The 23,518-nt window shown below is 41.4% G+C and overlaps 1 protein-coding gene across 2 annotated transcripts in view; it reads left to right on the top strand.

Moving 5' to 3' along the window:
- The window catches only part of LOC126991775 (uncharacterized), a 63,831-nt gene extending 46,095 nt beyond the window's left edge, over positions 1-17,736 (top strand). The window contains exons 7-13 of one of the 2 annotated variants that reach the window (XM_050850453.1): positions 3,234-3,341; positions 3,762-3,820; positions 4,019-4,268; positions 4,464-4,568; positions 4,680-4,841; positions 16,302-16,494; positions 16,631-17,736. In XM_050850453.1, coding sequence (XP_050706410.1) covers positions 3,234-3,341; positions 3,762-3,820; positions 4,019-4,268; positions 4,464-4,568; positions 4,680-4,841; positions 16,302-16,494; positions 16,631-17,268 — 1,515 coding nt within the window. In that variant the 3' untranslated portion in view covers positions 17,269-17,736. The remainder of the gene's footprint in view (positions 1-3,233; positions 3,342-3,761; positions 3,821-4,018; positions 4,269-4,463; positions 4,569-4,679; positions 4,842-16,301; positions 16,495-16,630) is intronic. The other variant, XM_050850452.1, reaches the window with a different exon arrangement.
- Positions 17,737-23,518: the final 5,782 nt, after the last annotated feature.

Genomic DNA, 23,518 nt, shown 5'->3' with positions numbered 1-23,518 from the left:
GTGAAGTTACCGAGCATATATGGCTGTATCTGAAATATATTGCTAATTTAATGCAATACGCATAGGCTGTGCTCACAATCGCCAACTCACCTTATATTTTGAAGGCTGGTCACCCTACTAAGCCCCCACAAAAGATTATACCCTCTCGTAGAGGCCTGTCTGAGTCCATGCATGAAGTATAACTTTAATATTGTTTTATTTTGGGGGGCTTTGGGCTTGACATTCAAAATCAGAGGGGCCGTTGCCCCGTCACCACTCCTTGCATTGGGCCCTGCACCTGCTTGGCCCGGCCTTGCTTTTATCATACTTATTCTGCCCACACTCAGTGCAGAATGCCCAAGCTAACAAAAAAATGCTGCTCTATGTTGGAGAGGATGGAGAGAATATGATTTAATTGCTAGAGCAGGGCTACTCAGCTGGTGGCCCACAGTCTAAATCTGGACCTTCTGAGTGTTGTAGCTGGCCCCAGGCTCCAGGAGTAGAAAATATAATTAATTAAATAACATGAAGGTCCTGGGGATGGATTGTTGCAAGTGAATTTCCTTGACTGACTTTAGGCCCTACAGTTAGTTGAGGAAATACACTTACAAGAATCCATCACCAGGACCTTCATGTTATTCAATTATACTTTTTTTACTCCTGGGCCCTGAGATCCAGTTACAGTATTTATCTGGACCACTGCATACATTTGATCTTGTCTAACTGGACCTTTTGCTCATAATAGTTGAGTAGCCCTGTGCTAAAGGAAGCAAATAACTTCAGCAGAACATCCAGTAACTCCTTCACACCTGTATACCAGCCTCCACTACATGTTGTGCAAGAGGAAAGAGACCTCGGGGTCACCATCAGCAGTGACTTGAAACAAATAAAACACTGCAAGTCCGTCTGTAAGAAAGCCAATACAATGCTGGGGTTCATAGCGAGGAACTTCGAATACAAGACGCCGGGAGTTATGTTATCCTTGTATAATTCGCTGGTAAGGCCCCACCTGGAATACGCCGTGCAATTCTGGTCTCCTAATTACAGGAAAGACATTGAATTACTTGAGAGAGTACAGCGCCGCACCACGAAGATGATACCATCACTGAGGACGAAGCCCTATGAAGAGCGACTCGAGCGACTCAACCTCTTCACGTTGGAAAAGACGCCTGCGGGGAGACATGATACAAGTCTTTAAGTACCTGAACAAGCTTAGCAACGTTGATCACTCCAAACTCTTCACGCTACAAACCAACCTGAGAACAAGAAACAATGGAAAAACAATTCAAGCAAAGTGATGCAATACCGACATCGGCAGGAGTTATTTCTCGAATAGAGTTGTTCGCCACTGGAACAGCCTTCCTGCAGAAGTGGTTAGCGCTGAGACCATCAACTCCTTCAAGAAAAGCATTGATTGCCACTTTGCTGCATCGGGAGTGAACTGAATGTTCCCAAGAGTAGATACACAAGTGCTTTAATCCTTCCCTGCAAGCCACTTCTATGGCAAACGGATTGATTGAATCACTGAACGCAGGCAGCCTAGTAATGAGCCAACAGGCTTTCTGCTGCCTGCTAGTCCATGTTTCCATGTTTCCATGTTTCCTGCCACGTGCTGTTCCCTCAACATGTGTTCATGAGATCTGTTCCCTTCCCTTACACTGCCAGGATGTAAGGAGCAGCACTGTGAAACACATAATGCTGAGGGAGCTCATGCACAGAGTAATCTGTAAGGTAGGTGCTGCCACTATAAACACTTGCCTGTGCCATGATGGGCTTGGGCCGACCACCAGGCCCCTGAAGAAAGCCTAATGGTGCTTTAGGCTAGTAAGTAAAAAATAATAAAAAAAATGAATAAAAACTTCCCTAACCTTACACGTGACTCTCTGGGATTGGCGCAACCCTGGAGGTGGAGTGTTCTGATTACTGCATTGGTTCCTCAGCGACATTTCCTCCAATTCTGGGCATCAAGGGAAGCTTCTCTAGTTACTTCTTGGCCACTACTCAGGGTTTGGCAACAATGAGTTGGGTGGTGCCCCATGATAACTGCACCTTTGAGTGGTTCGTATCCTTTTGAAAAAAAGAGGGAATGAGATGCCTTTTTTTTTGTGCTGCCTGTAACATCAGTAGGCTTTCTTGAGGGGCCTCATGGATGGCTCCAGCCCGTTCGTTATTGGAGCAGGCTAATTTTATTTATAGTGGGTGCCATGTGATGTATGACTCTTGCTTGGCCCATGCTGCCCCTCGATGCTCCTCTTGACCAAAGTCGCAGAAGTTAAGGTTGATTGAAGATCCAGACAGCATGTGGATACTCTTCCACCACTCAGTGATGCCTTGAAAAATCAGTGTGTTTTGGTGGGCACTCGAACCTAGTCCACGCTAGGTCCTCAGGCTCACCACGCTTGCATGCTAACCACTTGGCCACCGCCTCCTCCCTCCTGCCTAATACTCTAAGATGGTAGTACAGTATATAATCTGGATACAGTATCTAGGTGGCTCCAATATCATTTAGTTCAGAATAATGTCTTGGAAAGTCAAAATGATACTTCATCAAATCTCAGAAGTCCTTAGAGATATTTACAGTTTGATTGATGTTTTCAGTTAAGGTATTCAATGTATAATGACCAATTTCGTGAAATGAACTTTAGCTTTAAAGTTACAGAGATGTTTTAGAAAGCTTAGAAAATGCTGAGTAAGGAAAAAGGAAAAAACATTCATAAAAAATTGCTACTGGTACAATTATACTTTAATGACGAGATTTTCTATTCTCTTTTTTTCTATTACTCTCTCGGTCCCACACGTCCTCTGCGTGTATCGAAACACACGAGAAATTAATCACAACAAGGAGAGGGTATTCCCCGGCTACCTGGGATTGAACCCTCGACCAGCGTGACGGGAGAGCAACTCCATACTGAGTCGGCCAAAGAGGTACCCCACTGGCTAAGTGGGTTATGGGAGGCTCGTTCATCAGGCATAGTCGCCGCACTACAATACTGCAACTAAAAATCAGGTGTTTTGAATTAGAAGTGTTTGCTTGCCTGGCTGTGTAAAGCAATTTGTTATATGATTCTTAAGAAGATAGATTGGGTTTCAAATAGGTATAAAAAAAAAAGTCATTAAATTATAGAAAAATATCCATAAACAGATTGATCTTGTCATGTACAAACTTAGCTTATATTATGTCACATTAATGTTTTGTAATAATTTCATGGAAATTTCACTCATTGATATTCAGAATGATTTTGTGTGACTTTCAGATTGTCTTTGGTAATGCATTCCTGAGTGATGCACTTGTGGATGCAGGCTTTGCTAAATACACCAGGTTCAGATCCAGATCCAGATCCAGATCCAGGGCTCATGACCAGGTGAGTTTGTGTGTTTCACTTCACACCAACCCTTGACATTTTGCTGAATGAACTTTGAGGGGCTGTGGCATGTCTGCTTGTTTGAGAATGGGGGCTTCGTGGTGCAGTGGATAGCACACTCATCTCACAACCGAGAGAGCCCAGGTTCGATTCCGGGGCGGAGTGGAAAAATTTTGGCAGCTTCTCCGATACCCTACACCCCTGTCCGCCCAGCAGTGAATGAGTTCCAGGTATTAATCGGGGGTTGTGTCCCGTCTCCTGGGATCTGTTCACTTCTATAATTCCTTCCCCTTCTGTCTCTGTCCGGCATATGACCACAGATGTTGCGCCGACTAACTGATCCCTGGCCTCAGTGTGGACCAACCTCATTTATTCAATAGGGGAAGATGTATCACTGAAGATGAAACTTTATATTTGCAGAGGAAGAAGGTGTCAAAAGCAGCTTCTTGCTGTTCTTCTCAGGACAAAGTGTCTGTAAGGTTGGTAGTTTATCTTCTTTTCAAGCTAGTGGAGGAACTGTTCTTATTTTCCCTTAAACAAATGTCAACATTACTAACAATCTTTTTTTACACCCTCACCATGCACACACCGTCTTGCACAGCTGTTGTTTAGGAATACAGTTCATGGTATGACCTGAGATATTTTTCATTCTTTTATTTTTTTGTTTCCATTTCCAGCTCCAGAAACAGCCTTGTGCCTCGTGTACCACTACGTGCACCACGGAACACGAAGCCTGATATAGGGAACAGCACACTTCCTGAATTGATGGAGCTCATTGACCATATGTTGAAGAAGCGCAATGAGAGTGCCTACCTGACTTCCAGGCACTCTGCACTGAACATAGCCATCAAGTTATCATATAGAGAGAGAGTTCCACAGCATCAAGGACTATGTGAAGATGGATATACATCCCTTGATAAGTATCAGGTCAGGTATTCTTCTAAAGCTACAAAGTTCCTGAGTCCTGCCAGTGTTTTCTTTGTTTTTCTTGTGCATTGCTACCCTCTATAGGTATAATCTGTGCTTCAAGAATGTCAACCACCTAGTTTCCTTACCTGTCACATCTATTTTTCTGCAACAAACTTACACAAGACACAAGTTGATTGTCTTTTTTCCTTACAGAAACTTTTGAGGAGACTAAGGAATGAAACTCCATATGTTGAGGAAATAATGGACGTGAAGGAATCACTCTACAAGCAATTACTAGGAATGTTTAAGAAATGGAAGGTAAGATTTTCACTTCTAAAAAAAAAGGAATGAGACATTTAGTGTGCAGAACCATACAGCCTGGGAATGTAAACACTAAACACCTCATTAATATACTGTGATTTCTTACAGGCTAGTAACAGACACGCTCAGAAGAAATCTGATGTTGCCATTGATATTATGGCAAACATTTTCCTCAGATTTACAAATACGGACTTTATATTTGAATACTACAGGCATGAATGTAAGAAGCTGGAAACTTCCTTGAGTAATGAATTACTTCTCAAGAATGAAGTGAGTATTACATGCTATACAATTCTAGTCACTAATGGAGCTTTCAAAGTTGATTACAGGAAGTGGTTCTGGATATACATAATAATCTTTTCTGCATGGCCAGTCAGTTTTGCTTGAAATATGAAGGCACATTATATTGTCTCAGGCTGGCATATGTGGGAAATCATGTTCATGATCATTAAATTGTCATAATTTTGATGTGTAGAAATAACTGCAATCCCTAACCACATAGAAGCAAAGGGACATCTTCAGAAAATGTAAACTCTGGATAGTAAGAGAAGATGAATAGCTTGTCAGTCACAATAGTCACAAACCATTTAAGCTCCATTAACACCGAGGCTATGAGTATTTGTTCCCTTATATCCTGTGCCATACATTTTGTTTTAGTAGGTGACTAATGCTAGTTATTTTTTCTCTGAGCTCAATTACTCTAATACTATCACTCTGATCATGTTCAATTTGGTGTCATAAGATTCAGGTTACCTTGAACTTTGTGGATAATATTCCAATTTGTATAAGATGTTTATTATCATCATTGATTTGATTATGTTCAGTCAAAAACAAGGGAACAAGTGGTAATTCTGTATCACAGAATTAGGGTCAGAAGCGTGGTGAAGAGGGTTTTTATCGTCTGTGAATCTTTGCTGACGTGGCGCTTCTGACTTAGCAAGTTAAGATCGCCAATGCCCCTCTTTGATACCAGGCAGCGACAAGAGCACACCTTTAGACCTGTGTTACAACTTTTAAGTTATTCTCATATTTTGAGAAGCATATATTTTTAAGAAAAAGGCCCAGAGGAAACTGAAACTGCCTGGTCCAGTCCTATAACCTTGGAGCCCATCAGACTCCATCACCCACTCAGCCCAGACCTCTGCTACTTATACCTCAACACATCTATCCCTACGTTCCAGAACTCTAAGCCAAGTACAGACGGGGCCGTTGTCACTTGAACACTTTTGGCTGGGCAGGAGGGAGATTCCCAATTCCTCAGCCTTTCCCTTGAACTTTGCTCTGAGCCTGTCACTGCGACACCCCCCTAGCATCTCACCCTTCCCTTCCAACACACACCTGCACATCCCAGGGGACAATAGGAGAAGTGTGGATTAAGAAGGGGAGGCCCTTTCTTTCAGTCTATGTATTTTCCTTCTTTCTCATTATTTCTGTCTCTGTCCTTCTCTTCCTTTTTTCTTTCTCTTTTTCTCTTTCTAAATCTTTATCTTTCCCTCTCTTTCTTCCTATATTTCTTTGTCTCTTATTGTCTGTCTCTCTTTCTGTCTATATATTTTTCATTAAAATTCTTCCTTTCTCATTTTCTTTCTCCTTTCTTTCTTACCTTCTTTCTCTTTCTTTCTATATTTTTTCTTTCTTTCTTTCTTTCTTTGTATCTCTTTATTTCTTTATAACCTTCTTTCTCTTTCTCTTTCTTTGTTTCTCTACTTTCTCTTTCTTTTTCGTTCTTCTCTCTCTTTAACCACTTTCTCTTTCTTTTTATTCCTTTGTCTATCTTTATTTCTTTATTTGTCTTTCTTTCATTCTTTCTTTTTTCTCTTCTTTTACTTTCTCTTGTTTTTGTCTTTCTTTCTTTCTTGTTTTTTTCTTCCTGTCTTTCTTTATTTTCTCTTTTCTTTTTCTTTTTCTATCTATCTTTTTCTCTCTTTCTTCTTCTCTTTCTTTCTTTTTCTCTTTGTGTCTATATGTTTTTCATTGTAATTCATTCTTTCTCATTTTCATTTTTCTCTTTTTCTTTCTTTTTTCTTCCTTTCTTACTTTATCTTTCTTTCTATCTTTCTTTCTTGCTTTCTTTTCATTTTTCTCTTCCTGTCTGTCTCTTTGTCTATATGTTTTTCATTCTAATTATTTCTTTTTAATTTTCTTTCTTTCTTTCGTTCTTTCTCATCTATGTTTCTTTCTTTCTTTTTGTTTCTTTTCTCTTCCTGTTTTTCTTTCTCTCTTTCTTTCTCTTTCTCTATTTGTATCTGCAAGCGTGGTAGGGGAGCGCGAATGGGTGTGAACGCACTCCTTGCCTCTATCTCTCTCTACGGGATGGGATTAACTGGCCAGATTAAGACTCTGGAGATAGATATACATTTTGACAGCAAGTGACGTTGCTTTAAGGCCCTGCACTTTAACAGATATGTTGTTTCTGATTGTAGAAATGAATTAAGTGAGAGGGACAGGGAAAATTATGGCAAAATGATGTATCTGTAAGAATTGAAACAAAAAAAATTGGAGATTACTAGTGTCAAATGAGGTGGAGGCGGAGCGAGAAATGGACTGAGGTGCGAACCCTCATTAGGTGGGAGGTTGGGATGGGGGAGGAGGAGGAGGAGGAGGAGTGTGTGTGTGTGTGTGTGTGTGTGTGTGTGTGTGTGTGTGTGTGTGACAAAGATAGAAAATGCAAGAGAGAGAGAGAGAGAGAGAGAGAGAGAGAGAGAGAGAGAGAGAGAGAGAGAGAGAGAGAGAGAGAGACAGAGATTACTATAGTAGGTTCACTTAAGCTAGATTCCTGGCGCCTAGGCAGGTTGGTAAGCTTGCAGCTGATTAGCTGCACCGCTCTCTCGCAGACACTTACGTTGGACCACATCTTGCATGCTCGAGTGAGACATGTTTCTTTATTATATGCCATAGCTCACCTCAAATATGAGATAGCCAGTTTTGGTTGACACCATCAGACTCAGCAGTGACTGTAGAATCAAGATGTATTGTAAAAACTCGACAAAACAAAAAAGAAAATGGTATTACGATGAGTTGAACCGTGAAGATGTTAAAAAATGTTTATAACATGTTTTACTTATGCTCGCTGTTTTCAACAGTTGTTCATTTACTGCAGAAATATATTATCACCTTACGTAGGAAAATCTCTCTTGAACACGATAGTGTGATCAGAATACAGATAAAGCTCCACATTTTGTAAACACAGAGTTATTTATAGCAACATGTCACTCGCCTCAACCATCACGGCACGCATGACACTCAGCATGTGGAGGCAGAGTGAAGTTAAGACACATAAAACAACTTCTGATCTCCCACTCTGTTGGTGTGCTGGTGGCACATTTCCTTTTCACAGAATATCAGAATATCACATGTAAATGATATGTATTTTCATGCTCTAGAACACTTACTTTGAGGTATTTGCAGTGATACTTTCACACATAAAAGGTGTTCAAGAGGTAGAGTGCTTAGTGTGTCCTTATTTATTTACAAAGAAGGAAAAGCAAAGTCACAGTTTCATCATAAGATTCATCATCATAGCAAAATACGTGAGTAATGTCAAATACAAAATAAAAATGAGTAAGGATATAGATGTAAATAGTATTTTGAATAACATGTTTATTTAGCAATAACTGTAGCCTGCTCCTTTATATATCTTTCTCTATTCATTCTGATTTTACTCAGAAGATAATGGCGTGTTACATACATTGATCGTCAGTTTCCTCATCATCAATACATACAACAAAACTTTCTAATCAGCAGTTATATAGTGTCTAACTTCACTTTGCCTCCACACGCCAAGTGTTGCACACGCCGTGATGGTTACGGCAAGTGACATGTTGCTATAAATAACTCTGTGTTTTTAATATGTGGAGCTTTATCTGTATTCTGATCACACTATTGTGTTCACGAGAGATTTTCCTACGTAAAGTGATAATATATTTCTGCAGTAAATGAACAACTGTTTAAAAAATAGTATATTGACACCCTTTTTTCCCCCAGAAAGGAGTAGGCATAGTGACTATCAATTAAATACTAATTAACCTTTAAAGTGCGGGCTTTGACGTTAATTTGAAGACTATATAACCATTGCTAGAGCGAGTACGGAATATTGAAGTAGGATCACTGAAAACACTTTATTGTGGACAGTTTTCTACCCCAAGTGGACTTCCCTACTATGATATAGTAATAAAAAGCATAACTTATATACAGTTTATGTGAACTGCACCCCTAAAAAATTTACTTCCAGGCCTTCCTGATGCCCTTGATGGGTGTTGAGGTCAAAGGGCCCCCATCTTGAGATGAAATTTACTGGAAGGTGAGAATAGGTGGGATGTCTAGCGGACATCTTCTCAAAGCTAACACAAGGCATACACTGACCAATAATTAGTCAAGGGAGCATGGCTGGGTATTGTTTGAAAGAAAACAACATGCTTACCGTACTTCACCATAAACAAATTAAATTTGATGTCACGCTAAGTCAAAAAATGCCTTGTTGACTAATGTCCACACCTGCGGGTTGAGTCCAGACACCAGCTGTCAACTATTGCTGACACCTGCGCTTTAAGGGTTAACTGACCAACCTAATGTAACCTATCTATGATATTAATTAACCTGTAAGTAAATTTGTAACCTAGCCCCATTACATTAGTAACAAAGTCACTTTAGCCCCACAAAATTTGTCAGTTTGGCTCACTTTATCTTGGCCAATCTAGAGTAACAGTAATAATCCTGGCACCTGCTTACTCCTCTGCTTGACGTTGAGCAGATGTTCTCTTCTTCTCTGTTGGAGGAATCCATGCAGTCATTCTTCCCCATTCAGGGTAACCAGGTGGGTATTGGTTAGCGGCTTCCTTCATGAAGCTGTGCAGGACGTGCTCCTGTCTCTCTCTCTCCTTCACCTCCTCGTATTTGACAGGGAATGCTGGAGGCACAGCACTGTGGACTTTCCCACCTCCATAAGCTGCATCTGCATCATCACCACCACCATCATCAACATCATGTTGATCCTATGTGTTCTGTAGGAAAATCAGTAATCAAAATTAATTATTGATGTTATACTTAATGCTTAAGAAGTGTTGAATGTTAACAAAGTACCCTCAAGGCCTCAACTAAAGCACAAGAACAAAAAGTAATTCAACAAAAGTCATTTTAATTTTTTAGTGTTCAGAAGCAATTTTGCGGCATACGCTATAGCTGCATCTGGCCTCGGCTTGAAGAGATTGAGATGAATACCCTAATATAAAAACAAGAACACGCAAGTACCTACCTTAAACTAAAGCAGTTTCTAGTGTTATGTGTTATTTTATTCTCTAAATATTAGAATAGCCATGAAATGTGTGGGAACCCAAGCAGCCGCAGGCAGCTGACTAGCCACCAATGTCCAGTGGCAGCCAAAACCTGCGGCTCGCTGCAGCTAAAATCCAATAAGGGGGCTTCATTCCCCCCAGCCCTTCTTAGGGTAACTAAAAGACAGGTCAATACACATTAACCTCCTCATGGAGGGGCTTCACCCCCCTTGACCTCCCTGTGTCTCCACATTTCATTGGAATGGGTTACTCCGCTGCCCTCGGCTGTGAGGGTTCCCACGCAATCACATGGCTATTTTCACACTTGTTTTGATTTTACATTCTCTTCTATGGTTTTCAATGAGGCTTGAAGGTTAATAAGACATATATGACAACGGAGAGCTGTTGTTTAAGTAGGTGACAAGAAATAAACAGGTGGACAATTTTTGCAACATTGTTCATAAACATTTGTGATATACTTCTTACAGTCTAGATATAATACAAACTCCAGTTAGGCGGTCCCAGGTAATTGTAAAATTTGGTTAAGCCACAAGATTTGTGGGGTGAGTGGGTACTAAGATGCTATTATTTAAATAAACTGAGCAGTCCTTTTCTGAGTCATTGATTATTAATTTCAATTTATTTCATAGCACAGTGTGCTGCCTACTTATCTCTGGATAACAACAGTAAATATATGGAATTCCAAGGAATAGGCAGCAGAAGGTTAGTTTCCTAATTCAAGTTATGCTGTGGAGTTACTAATTTAACTGTGATAGGTTACCATCCTTGGGTGGGTTAGATTAGGTCAGTGATGTAGGTGAGCTTCACTCACTCAGTAAATCCAGTCTTTGCTTTCCCCTGACAACTTAAGTTGGAGGAGCTGAGGGCGAGGTGCCTCTAAACCATTTTTTTTTACCTACACTAACACATATTTATATTATGTACTGAACGTACCTGTGTCATGCCCCGAGAGCTTATTTTCCTCTTTTTCTTCTATTTTCCTACACGACCTCTGCGTGTATCAAAACAACACACGAGAAATTAATCAGGACCAGGAGGTTTTTATTTTATTATTATTATTTTTTTTTTTTTTTACAACAAAGACAGCTCAAGGGCACAAAAAAAGGAAACAATAATAATAAAAAAAAAAAAAAGCCCGCTACTCGCTGCTCCTATAAAAAGAATCAAAAGAAGTGGCCAAAAGAGAGGTCAATATTGGGAGGAGAGGTGTCCTGATACAGGTAACTCTCAATTTATGCGAGTTTGGTTTACGCGTTTTTGAAATAACGCAGGGTCCAAAATCCAAATAAATGTTTAATTTATACATTTTTTCACTCATGCGCGATATTTTATGGAGTGGCCACCGGATGTCTCACCCAACTGGACTCACACAGCACCTCGACCACACAGCTGAGCTCAGTTCTTCCCGCGCGCCACTTGAACAACAATACAGTACCCACGCTGCCACGCTACTCAGCAATAGGGGTGGGCAGGTACCGGTACCAGTACCAGTACTAACGGTACCAGCTATACGGTACTGTACAGTACCAGACTGCTCGGTACCGGTACCAATACTAGCCACTCGCTCATGGTGTCCCTCATTTTTTCCTCACATGAGTGAGGCTGAGACTGAATGCCTGAGTGGATATCTCGGTAATATGGATATTCTCTCTCTCTCTCTCTCTCTCTCTCTCTCTCTCTCTCTCTCTCTCTCTCTCTCTCTCTCTCTCTCTCTCTCTCTCTCTCTCTCTCTCTCTCTCTCTCTCTCTCTCTCTCCACTGAATGAAGTGAATATTTATTTTTCTATAGAAACCTACCTCTTGTTTGATTTACATTGTTTTTGATATACGCGACCGCTTCAAGGACACAATACTCGCGTAAATCGAGAGTTACCTGTACCCTCCTCTTGAAAGAGTTCAAGTCGTAGGCAGGAGGAAATACAGATGAAGGAAGATTGTTCCAGAGTTTGCCAGCATGAGGGATGAAAGAGTGAAGATGCTGGTTAACTCTTGCATAAGGGGTTTGGACAGTATAGGGATAAGCATGAGTAGAAAGTCGTGTGCAGCGGGGCTGCGGGAGGGGGGGGAGGCATGCAGTTAGCAAGTTCAGAAGAGCAGTCAGTGTGAAAATAGCAATAGAAGATAGAGAGGCAACATCGCGACGGAATTTTAGAGGTACGTAGAAGACTATCAGTAGGAGAAGGAGAGCTGATGAGACGAAGAGCCTTAGATTCCACTTTGTCCAGAAGAGCTGTGTGATTGGAGCCCCCCCACACGTGAGATACATACTCCATACGAGGGCGGACAAGACCCCTGTATATGGATAGCAACTGTGCGGGGGAGAAGAACTGGTGGAGACGATACAGAACGCCCAACCTCGAGGAAGTTGATTTAGTAAGAGAGGAGATATGAAGTTTCCAGTTGAGATTTTGAGTTAAGGATAGACCAAGGGTATTTAGTGTTGAAGAAGGTGACAGCTAAGTGTTGTCGAAGAATAGGGGATAGGTGTTTGAAAGATTGTGTCGAGTTGATAGGTGGAGAAATTAAGTTTTTGAGGCATTGAAGGACACAAGGTTCCTTCTACCCCAATCGGAAATGATAGCAAGGTCTGAGGTTAAGCGTTCTTAAGCTTCCAGGCTGCCTGGGCTGGGATTGAATCCACGACTAGCGTGACAAAAGAGCCACTCCCTACCGAGTCAGCCAAAAAGGTACCCCACTGGCTAAGTGGGTTATGGGAGGCTTGTTCATCAGGCATAGTCGCCGCACTACACGGCTTTTCCCCCTATGCAGATTAATTTCTGTGTGTTGACAATGTCCCTTTGAGACATAACTCCACAATGTTCCTTTCAGACATACCTCCAATTTTCCCATTTTCTATTACCCTCGGAGAGCATGGGCCATATCCTACCTGTTACCCCTTCGGGGAAACTCAGCAGAATTGCAGGAGAGGATGCCCACCGCTATGCCACCACTGTCAAGCCCCGAGAGCTTCATTTCCTCTTTTTCCTCTATTTTTCTACACAACCTCTGCGTGTATCGAAAAATACACGAGAAATTAATCAAGACCAGGAGAGGGTATTCGCCGGCTGCCTGGGCTGGGATTGAACCCGCGACCAGCGTGACGAGAAAGCCACTCCCTACTGAGTCGGCCAAAGAGGTACCCCACAGGCTAAGTGGGTTATGGGAGGCTTGTTCATCAGGCATAGTCACCGCACTACACCTGTTGATGTGTCTGGGCCGGGCTGTGTAGCTGAGCGCCTCCCCTGGGCCCCTGAACAGCTGTTCGTCTTGGTCTTGGGCTTGATTCACTGGAGGTTACTCAGCTTGCCAGTTCTTGTTTTACTTTGCATAGTAATTGTGTTTGTAGCATCACTGACAGGCCCCAAGGGCCCATGCCCCTTGGGGCCTGCCTTTCCGACATCGACGCCCACGGTCCCTTCACCACTTATCTTCACCACTTATCGGCGTTAATGTCTTGTGTAACCCTTTTCACCAGCTCGGAGTCAGTAATTTTATTGGCACAACACGTCTGACATGATAATTAGTGCGCAGGGACCGTCACTCAACTGCAATTATTGTTATTATATTGAAGGAGATCCAAAAAATTAGCTTTTAACCCTAGATTACTATCGCTGTCCTGAATCCCGGCATGGGGGGTTAATTTGCGTCGCGAAAGGAAATCTGTTAGACGTACGGTGCTGTATGGTCATGACATTTCAGTTAGCATTCTGCCCTCGGTGTCTGAGGTACGTTTGTGTTTTCCTGTGCTTAATTCCTGAACTGTTCCCAATTGTCCGGAATTCTGGATACAATAGAAATTATAACATATCAAGTATAATGCAGGCAATAGGGCTTCCGAGGCTGGAACATTTTGGGGGACGTGTGAACTCCATGTGTGGCACAACTCAAGACAATCAGCCAACACTGCCTGACAGTGGTGCTTTCATTAGGGAAAGGTAGCGTTTTTTTCAAGTTTCACACATTTTTTTTTCTTTTTTTTTTTCGTAATTTTATGTTTGGGTAATATGTTAAGTTTATAGGTCATAGAATTAAGAACGTATTCTAGTTTAAGTAAAAATTTTGTAATTAAACTCTGTACCATTCCTATATGTGCTTTCAAGCCCACAAAGTTTGTCTGGAATTCCAGACATCGATAGTAACCACGTTAGTCTGACAACGATAGTAATCTAAGGTTAAAGCGTTAAAAGTCCTCCACGAGGAGCTTTACATTTTCGGCAACTGCTAGCAGTAAAGTCGCGAGTTCTAGCAGTAAACTCGCGACTTCCCGAAGTTAGCAGCAAAGTTAGGAGGAAACTCCCTTTGAAAGTTGAATTTCACTCCTAGGACCCTTTAATAACCCCTTCCTGGCGGCAGGGCAGATGTCTGTACTACCCCCCCAAAAATTGTTTCCTTTTAGACGCTGTCAACTTTCACCCATACGTGTATATATAGATTCCCCGCAAGTGGGCATTCCAGATTGACGTCTGTATATAGACTGCCGCAAAACTGAACAAACATTTGAATCTATATATAGATGTTATTTAAGTTTGATTGGTTATATGTATATTGATATATTTATATAAAGGTTTAGATTCTGTATCAGTGTGCTCACTGACAGTAGATGAGTCAGAATCATCAAAATCATCCAAAAAATCAGCATCTATATCCTCAGCTATCAAAGAAGTCATTTCTTCCGGCTTAAGAGGTCCCTTTCTCCTTGACATGATAAACTAATAATAAAATGAAATAGGAAAAAAATGCATAAATTCCCAGTGTTAGCTGATGTGCATAGCACATCCACCACCGACAAAGCACAGGTGGTGACTGTCCTTGAGAGGCAATGTCGGTGTGTCGGGGTTTAAGATGCCAAATAACGATTTATTTTGTTAATTTTGTTAGTGGTAAGGAATCATCTATATATAGACCATGCTACAATCTAGTGTGGGCAAATGAGAGCAAACGTCAATATATAGACGCGCTGACAAAAAGTCCCAATTTCGAAACATCTCTATATATATATATATCCTCCGCCGGGAAGGGGTTAATACCGGCCCAGATAATTATTCTTTAAAATACCACGAGAAAAAAGAATATATTCAACACCATCTGTATCACAGACATACATTTTCATGCTTGCCATTTTGGATAGAAAGAAAACATATATGGTGTCAATATGAAGTACTGCACGAAACTAATCAACGTTTACTGGGCTCAGCATATCTGTAGGATAGAGGAAAACATATCACACTGCACAAAAGTTGGTGGCAACACTTAGCTCAGATGCCAAGAGTATTTGAGTATTTCAGTTAACGTGTTGCCATATGGCAACGCTAGGAGAATACGGGTTCATTAAAAAGATAAGGAGCGCAACATCCCATTCTCCAATACAGAACGAATCCATAATTTAAGGAATGGGTGGCACCCCTAAAATTTCTCTAGCCTGCCATGACTGACAGCCACTGCCCGATGCTGGAGGAGGCAGGAGGTAGGGGGGGAGGGACGTTACGACGTGTATTTTACACGTATTTCAGGATGCCCCTTGACAAACAATTTTATGGACTGATTTTGTGGTTCACTGAAAAATGCACCCACTACAGTTTTAAAATAATGAATTTTATCTACTTAACCATTCAGACAGCCAAATATGGAAAGAAGTGGCGTACAAAGTCAGGTTTGGTTTGCTTAAATTTATTCGGCACACATTGTGGAGCAGCGGAAATATGTAAAGCAGCGCAGGACGGGACATGGCAGCAGCAGTCCATAATATGCGTTTCGGTGTTGCGAGAAATACCTCCTCGCAGAAATAAGTCGCTCTGCTGTTCAATATGCATGCACACTGGGCGAATACACAGCTGGGAAAACATCAATTTGCCTGGTTTTGTCCTAGTTTCTTCACTTGTGATATTTGTGAGTGGTGAGTAAAATATAGAACAGCTAGTAAGCAAGTTGAACCTCTCTGCGAGCTATTTTGCGACAGTGGTGGCGGGCGGCAGCGGGTGCAGAACAGGCAATTGAAAAGTCAATCATTTAGTGATTTCCGGAGTAAAATACTATCTCCATTATAAACAGTATCATATTTTATCCAGAAATAAGCAGTCGGCATCCCAAAATTAGTAGGCTACCCTCTCGTGAATAATCCTGTTTCAGTTTTCATTTTAATTAGACTCAAATGAAAATACTCTGAAATCCAAAAAAATCCGAAATCCGCAACACTCTCGCTCCCAGGAATTTTGGATAAGGGATTCTCAACCTGTAATTGTAAATCTTTGAAGTTTAATTTTAAATTACGTACATACATGAATTTTTTAAAATTCGGAAGCAAGAATAGGCAGCTACTTCATACACTAGTAATGCATGCCTTTAAAGGTAAAAACAATGACTGCATAGTAATATTTATGATCAGTTATACTTCACAATGAAATAGGACATTGCATTTGAAAATTACTACTCTTTCAATTCAGGGGCAAGGCCTGGCCCAAATGATTGTGCCAGCTGTGGCCACAAAGCTGATGGCTGCCATTGAGAAACTGGAGACTTCTGGCAGTGGGTTCATGCAAACACGAGAAAGAGCCCAGACACTGCATCATTTCATCATCAACAGCAGAAACATCAATTCTCTTGCTCTGGACACTCTGGCCAAGGACATTCTAAAGGGTGAGCAAACTGAGCGTTCATTTCATACTTATTAACTGTGTTATGATATTTTTTCCATATAAGTATTCTTTATATGAAGCACTGTGATTATGCAGTGATTCATATGGAACTGCATAATGAGAGTGTATTTTTGCAGGCTTGTACTGCTACCATATGAGGGGGATAGCCTACAAATATCTACACCCAGAAAATGTGCTTGTGATTAATGGCCATGCAGAACTGAGAACCCTTGATGACCTGCACGAGTGTACAATCGGGAAAGACTGGCCATTTGGGAGTGTTAAGATGGCCAAAGAAGACTTGGGCAAACCAGGTGATGTGTTCAAATTTGGCTTGCTGGTCCTGTGGATGGCATGCATAGGAGTTGACAGCTACAGGACTGCAACCATGAAGTTCCACTGCAACATGGCCCTGCTCAAGACGATCATGGCTCAAGACCCGAACAAGCGCCCTCTAGTGGAGTCCATGGTCTGTATGAACAGTCCCATCATCCACTCCAGCAGCCAGGGGTGCAGCATGCCGCTTAAGTACCACCTCAAGGAAGTGTTCAGTGACATGTGTATTGCTGAGGGTGAGGAGGAGACCTCTGACCAGCCCTCAGAGATGGAGGTGTGCAGTGAGTCAGAAAGCATGTTCCAGCCAACCACTGAGGAGGAATCAGGAAATGAAACCACGGAAAGTGAGGCTCCCAGAAGTAATCCTCCCAGCCTGCTGAGTGCTGAAAGGGAGGCCAAGGATGTGCCCCCTCCCAGCACACCAACAGAGAAAGCATAGTTTTTTTGTTTTTTTTTTTCCCTAAGGAACAGAGTTCTGAAGGAGTGTTTATTTTTTGTATTCAAAGATTTTCTTCAGATTTACAGTCATAAGTTTTATTACTGAGTGTTTCTTGCATATAATGTAGTTAATTAGTACACATCTAATACATTCTTACAATGGAAGATATCATGATTTGATAGTGAGCACAGGGTTAGGGAGTCACAAAGTTGTCTGACTGTATGCGTATTCATCATTTTTTAAGCATGCTGAATGTATTAAGTTATTTTGACATTTTCAGGGAGAACTTTATTATAATCCTTCCTTCCTTTCCTTTACTGATATAGTGAGGATAGAATGCATTTCAGTATCTTTTGTATGGAATAAGTGGAGACATGTTTGCTTTAAAAAAATATTTATATATACTTCCTTATAAGCTCATTTGTTTAACAAGAAATAAAAAAAAACTGAGCATTACTGTCTTCTTTTGCTAAAATTTCATGCAAAATCATTTGAATTATTGGAATGAAATGTCATACTTTTCCTCACATCTCTTACAGGCTGGGAATCCAGAAAGGGTTGCCCTCTATCAAAATTTGGCTTACAAAGTCACCTATTAGTTATTCCTTTCTCATTCATAACTACATCTAACACACACACACACACACACACACACATACACACACACACACACACACAGATATTCGGTGATACGTATAACATGGTGAGAAATATAGGAATAGCATTCCACTACATGGACAAGGATATGATGAAAAAATTAATTACCACTATGATCAGACCAAAATTGGAATATGCAGAGGCAGTGTGGGCAGTGTGGTCTCCCCATAAGAAGAAACACAAAGAAACTAGAAAGAATACAAAGGATGGCAACAAAAATGGTTCCAGAGCTGGAGAGATTGACATATGAGGAAAGACTAAAGGAAATGGACTTACCAACACTAGAACAAAGAAGAGAAAGGGGAGACCTAATACAAATCTACAAATTATTGAGCAAAATGGAAGAAGTAGATAACGAGGAGTTACTATTAAAAGAAGAAATTACCACCAGGAACACAAGAGGACATAGTAAAAAATTGAGGAAGGGAAGATGCTTGAGGCAAAAAATATTGCTTCCCGCAAAGAAATATAGAGGTTTAGAACAGACTAAGTGAGGATGTAGTATCGTCGAGGAGTGTGCAAAGCTTTAAGGAAAAGTTGGATAAATGTAGATACGGAGACGGGACCACACGAGCATAAAGCCCAGGCAGGCCCTGTAAAACTACAACTAGGTAAATACAACTAGGTAAATGCACACACACACGCAGGATGGAAGGATGGAAAGTGTCATATACGAATATCAATGGAATAGTGTCATCGTGGATAGAGTTAAACGACTATTTGAGAGACAAAGAACCTGATATTGTGGGTCTGACGGAAACCAAGTTGTATGACCCAATTGAGGTGGTGGAGATTGGAGAAGGTTCATACAATATATGGAGGAGAGACAGAAAGAGAAAACAGGGAGGAGGTGTGATGTTGATGGTAAGGAAAGGCATTAAGGTGGAGAAGGTGATTGAGGGTGAAGGCTTGGCAGAGGTACTGAAAGTGGAAACTGGGGGTGCTGAAGGAAGAAGGAGGCAGTATGTTGTAGGGTATGTGCCACCAAGAACCAATGCATGGAAGGCGCGAGAATATGAAGTAATGATCCAAGACACAGTGAGTTGCTTGGATGGAATGTTAAGAGAGAGTGAGAGAATAATTTTGATGGGTGATTTTAATTGCAAAGAGGTAGAATGGGAGGATTGGCAAACGCAGGGAACAGAAGAGTCGTGGGGAGGAAGACTCCTGCAACTGGCAATGGAACATGTGCTGACACAATGGATTAAGGAACATACTAGATTTGGGAAAGAAGGAGAGGCATCAAGACTTGACCTGGTTTTTAGCAAGGAACCGGAAGTAATAAAAAATATTAAAATTGACTGCCCAATAGCTAAGAGTGACCATGCGATTGTGGAATTTGAAGTAAAAGAAAAGAGAAGGATTGACCGAAAAGAGGATCATAAAATAGGGAGAAGGAACTACTCTAAGGCAGACTTTGTTAATATGAGACCTTTTTTTGTGAATGTAAATTGGAGTGGGCTGTACAAAGCCAGGAGTACGCAAGACAAGTGGGAGGAGTTTTTAAAGCTGTACAAAGAAGCCGAGAATAGATATGTCCCAAAGGTAACCAAAAAGGATGTTGGTAAAAAGGAGTGGTTTAACAAAAGATGTGAGGCGGCTAGAAAAAGAAAGGAGGAAGCCTGGAGGGATGGAATGCGTGGAACAATTTCAAACAAGCAAGGAATGAATATACAAAGATTAGAAGAGAAGAAAAACGGAAATATGAAAAAGATATAATCGACAAATGCAAAGACCAACCTAAATTATTTTATAGACGTGTGAACGGCAAATTAAAGAATAGAGAAACAATTGATAAACTGAAAATGGATGGAACTACATATGAAGACCCAGCAGAGATGGCAGAAGTGATGAACAACAGCTTTCAAAAAGTTTTCACAAAGGAAGACGAATTCGTACAACCACTGGGCCAGGAAAGAGGAAGGGTTATGCAGGAGATACAGTTAGGAGGTCAAGGAAAGCTTGAACAAGCTGGATGTAAGAAAGGCGACAGGGCCGGATGAAGTATCAGGGTGGATTCTGAAAGAATGTAGTGAGCAACTTGCAGAGAAACTGCACTCCATAATGAGCGCCTCCCTGAGTGAAGGAAGGGTACCACAAGATTGGAAGAGAGCAAACATAGTACCAATATATAAAGGAGGAAAGAGAGAGGACCCATTAAATTACAGACCGATATCACTCACTAGTGTGGTTGCGAAGATATGTGAGAGGCTAGTTAAAAACAGGTGGTCAGATTTTTTAGAAAGGGAGAGAATTATCTCGGATTGCCAGTTTGGATTCAGGAGAGGGAGATCTTGTGTCACCAACTTGTTATGTTACTACTCAAGGGTGACAGATTTAATACAAGAGAGAGAAGGCTGGGGGGATGGAGTGTACCTGGATTTGAAAAAGGCATTCGACAAAGTACTGCACAGAAGACTAATTTGGAATATTAAAATAGGGGTGGAGTGGATGATGGACTTATTAAGTGGCTGGAGGACTTCCTAACTAACAGGGAAGTGAGGACAATAATCAAAGACAAGGTTTCCAACTGGTGCCCAGTGAGGAGTGGGGTCCCACAAGGTTCAGTGCTGGCACCAATAATGTTTGCTGTTTATATAAATGATATGGTGGACAGAGTGACCTGCTATGTGAGTTTGTTTGCAGATGATGCAAAGCTATTGAGACGAGTCAATGATGTGAAAGACTGTGAGGCATTGCAGAGGGACCTGTACAAAATATGGGAGTGGAGTGGTACATGGCAGATGGAATTCAACCTTGGGAAATGTAAAAAAATAGAGTTTGGTAGGAGTGATAGAAGATGTGAATATGACTATAAGATGGGAAGTGAGATAATATGCAGAGGAGTGGAAGAAAAAGATTTGGGAGTGACTGTCTCAGAGAACATGTCACCGGACAAACACATCAACAGGATAACGGGACAAACTATGAATTTGCTGAGGAACATAAGGAAGGCATTTGTGTATTTGGACGAAGAGATGGTGAAGAAAATAATAGTTACAATGATAAGGCCAAGGTTGGAGTATGCAGCAGTGGTCTGGTCTCCTCACGAAAAGAAGAACATAAGAAAGCTGGAAAGAGTACAGAGAGCGGCAACTAAGATGGTACCGAAACTTAGGGATCGGACTTATGAGGGGAGACTCAATAGCATGGGGCTCACAACCCTGGAGAGAAGAAGAGAAAGAGGAGACCTGATAGTGGTGTACAGGGTGGCGAGCGGGGTGGAGAATCTGGACTGAGATGACGTGTGTGCGGAGCGAGAGAGAAACGAGAGGACATGGAAAGAAGTTGAGGGCGACCACGTGTAGGCGAGATGTGAAAAAGTTTAGCTTCCCAAACAGAAGCAATGAGCTATGGAATAGTCTGGAGGAGGAGGTGGTTTGTGCAAGAAACATTCATGATTTTAAGGAAAAGTTGGATAAGAGAGGATATGGAGACGGGACAGCGCGAGCGTAGCTCTTTTCCCGTATGTCACAACTAGGTAAGGTAAATACACACACACACACACACACAGAAGTAGACAGACCCAGAGATCGACATCAATGAGCACTTGCTCACGTCTTGAGGGTACCTGCTGGCGAAAGCGAGTCCAACTCATGATCAGGCCGTGGTGAATTACACACATTAAATAGTGGATGAAGGATTACTTAACAGGAAGAGAAATGAGGACGGTGATTAGGGAGGAGAAATCAAATTGGTGGAGAGTAGAGAGTGGAGTTCCTCAAGGCTCAGTTCTGGCACCCATAATGTTCATAATATATATAAATGATATGCCGAAAGGTATAAAAAGTTATATGAGCCTTTTTGCAGACGATACAAAGTTAATAAGAAAAGTGAGGACGGAGGAAGACTGTGAAGAACTGCGAAAAGACCTGGACAGAGTGTATAGATGGAGCCAGTTATGGGAGATGGAATCTGATCACGCTGTATAAGTTGGTATATAAGTTTGATGAGGTGAATAGAGATGATCTCTTCTCAACTGCAAGAACGCAGGGGTTGAGAGGACATGGAAAGAAACTTAATAAAAGAACCACTTAGAAGTGTTAACACATGGAACAGCTTGCGGGAAGAGGTGGTGGAGGCGAGCAGTGTTCAAAAAATTAAAGAAAGGTTGGATGAATGTAGATATGCAATGAACCCTATACTATGGAACGGACACTTGCCCCAGCCTTGTCATTAAACCACGAATTTTGGAAAATCAACCGCTTTGGTGCGAATCGCTATAACTCCCTTATTTCTAGGGGTCCAGAAAAGTTTTTGGTATCATCGACGTCAAAATGAAGGGGCTATATATTTGAATTTGCGACCGGGCTCGAAAACCGACTCGAAAGGGTCAAAAACCGAAAAATTCGCAAAAAACGACTCGGAAAAAACCTGTTTTTGAGTTCCCATCCTTGAAACCCGCTCATTTTTTGAGAAGTTAAAAAACGTATTTAACAAATGATTTAGCCCTGCCAATGTGCTTTCCAATATGATGCATAACATTTCCCTACTCCCAGTAGTTTCGTCGCTAGAGCTCGAAACGTAAACCCTGTCGAGACCGATTTTAACGAACTCCAGACACTTTGCCGTTTTCGTCTAGTGTGGGTTTGCTATTGCCTCTAGAAGGCTGTAATTTGGCATGTAGTTTGACTAACTCGAAGGATTTTTTTATATCGATTCCAAGTTCGTCGTCGAGCCGTTACAACATAGCCTGTTTTTCGGCCCTTTTGCCGCGATTTGGACACGTCCTAGTTTTTTGCTTTTAACTTTTTATTTATTTATATAATGCTTTCCAATTTTTTTCTCATCATTAATCTGTATTAATAGAGCTTTCATTTGCCGGCAAGCATGCCTTCCTAGCTTCAGTAGTTTTTGCTCGAGCTCGATCAGAAGTCGCGACGAAAATTCGCCAATCTGACTCATTTCTTGCGCCGCGACGAAAAACCTTCCTGACGCCACAAAAATTGATATATCTGCATAAAAAATCATATATGAACACTTCAACATGTTGACTATCGTATTAAAACCATTATAAGATATCTATATTAAAAATTACTATTTATATAATCATGTAGCAGCCACCGCTGAAAGCCGTGTGCTCTGCTTCCCCGGTGACCCAAGAAAATGTGGCGCTGCAGCACAGACTCGTTAAGTGTATTCGCGTGCAATGTTTTCGTCTCCCCTCGTCTTGTATCTCCTGTGCCGTCTATGTATTTTCATTGTCGCTGTCCTCGTCGCCCTGTCCGTTGTGTCACGTCTTCATTGTTAACTCTTCCTGTTACTCATTTATTTTCTACCGTCTGTCCTCGTCCTGCTGTACACTCTTTCTACATATTGTTAACCACACACACCAACACGTAAATGTCATTCACGCTAAACGACATTCACATACACGCATATACACACAAAACACGTTCCTTGTATGTCTTGTCCGTGTCGATGACCTGTGTACTTTTATCAATAAAGCAACCCTGACGGATATTGCCTTTCTATATCCGTGAACCAATTAGCCTTAGAACACTCGCTACCGCCAACAATCAGGCCTAGAAAATTGGAGGCAAGTTTACTCAACAATACCCAAAAAATGAGATGTACAATACCTTTCAGTTGC

This window comes from Eriocheir sinensis, unplaced genomic scaffold (assembly GCF_024679095.1).
Source record: "Eriocheir sinensis breed Jianghai 21 unplaced genomic scaffold, ASM2467909v1 Scaffold336, whole genome shotgun sequence".
Lineage (NCBI taxonomy): Eukaryota > Metazoa > Arthropoda > Malacostraca > Decapoda > Varunidae > Eriocheir > Eriocheir sinensis.
This window is presented reverse-complemented; position numbering and strand designations above follow the sequence as displayed.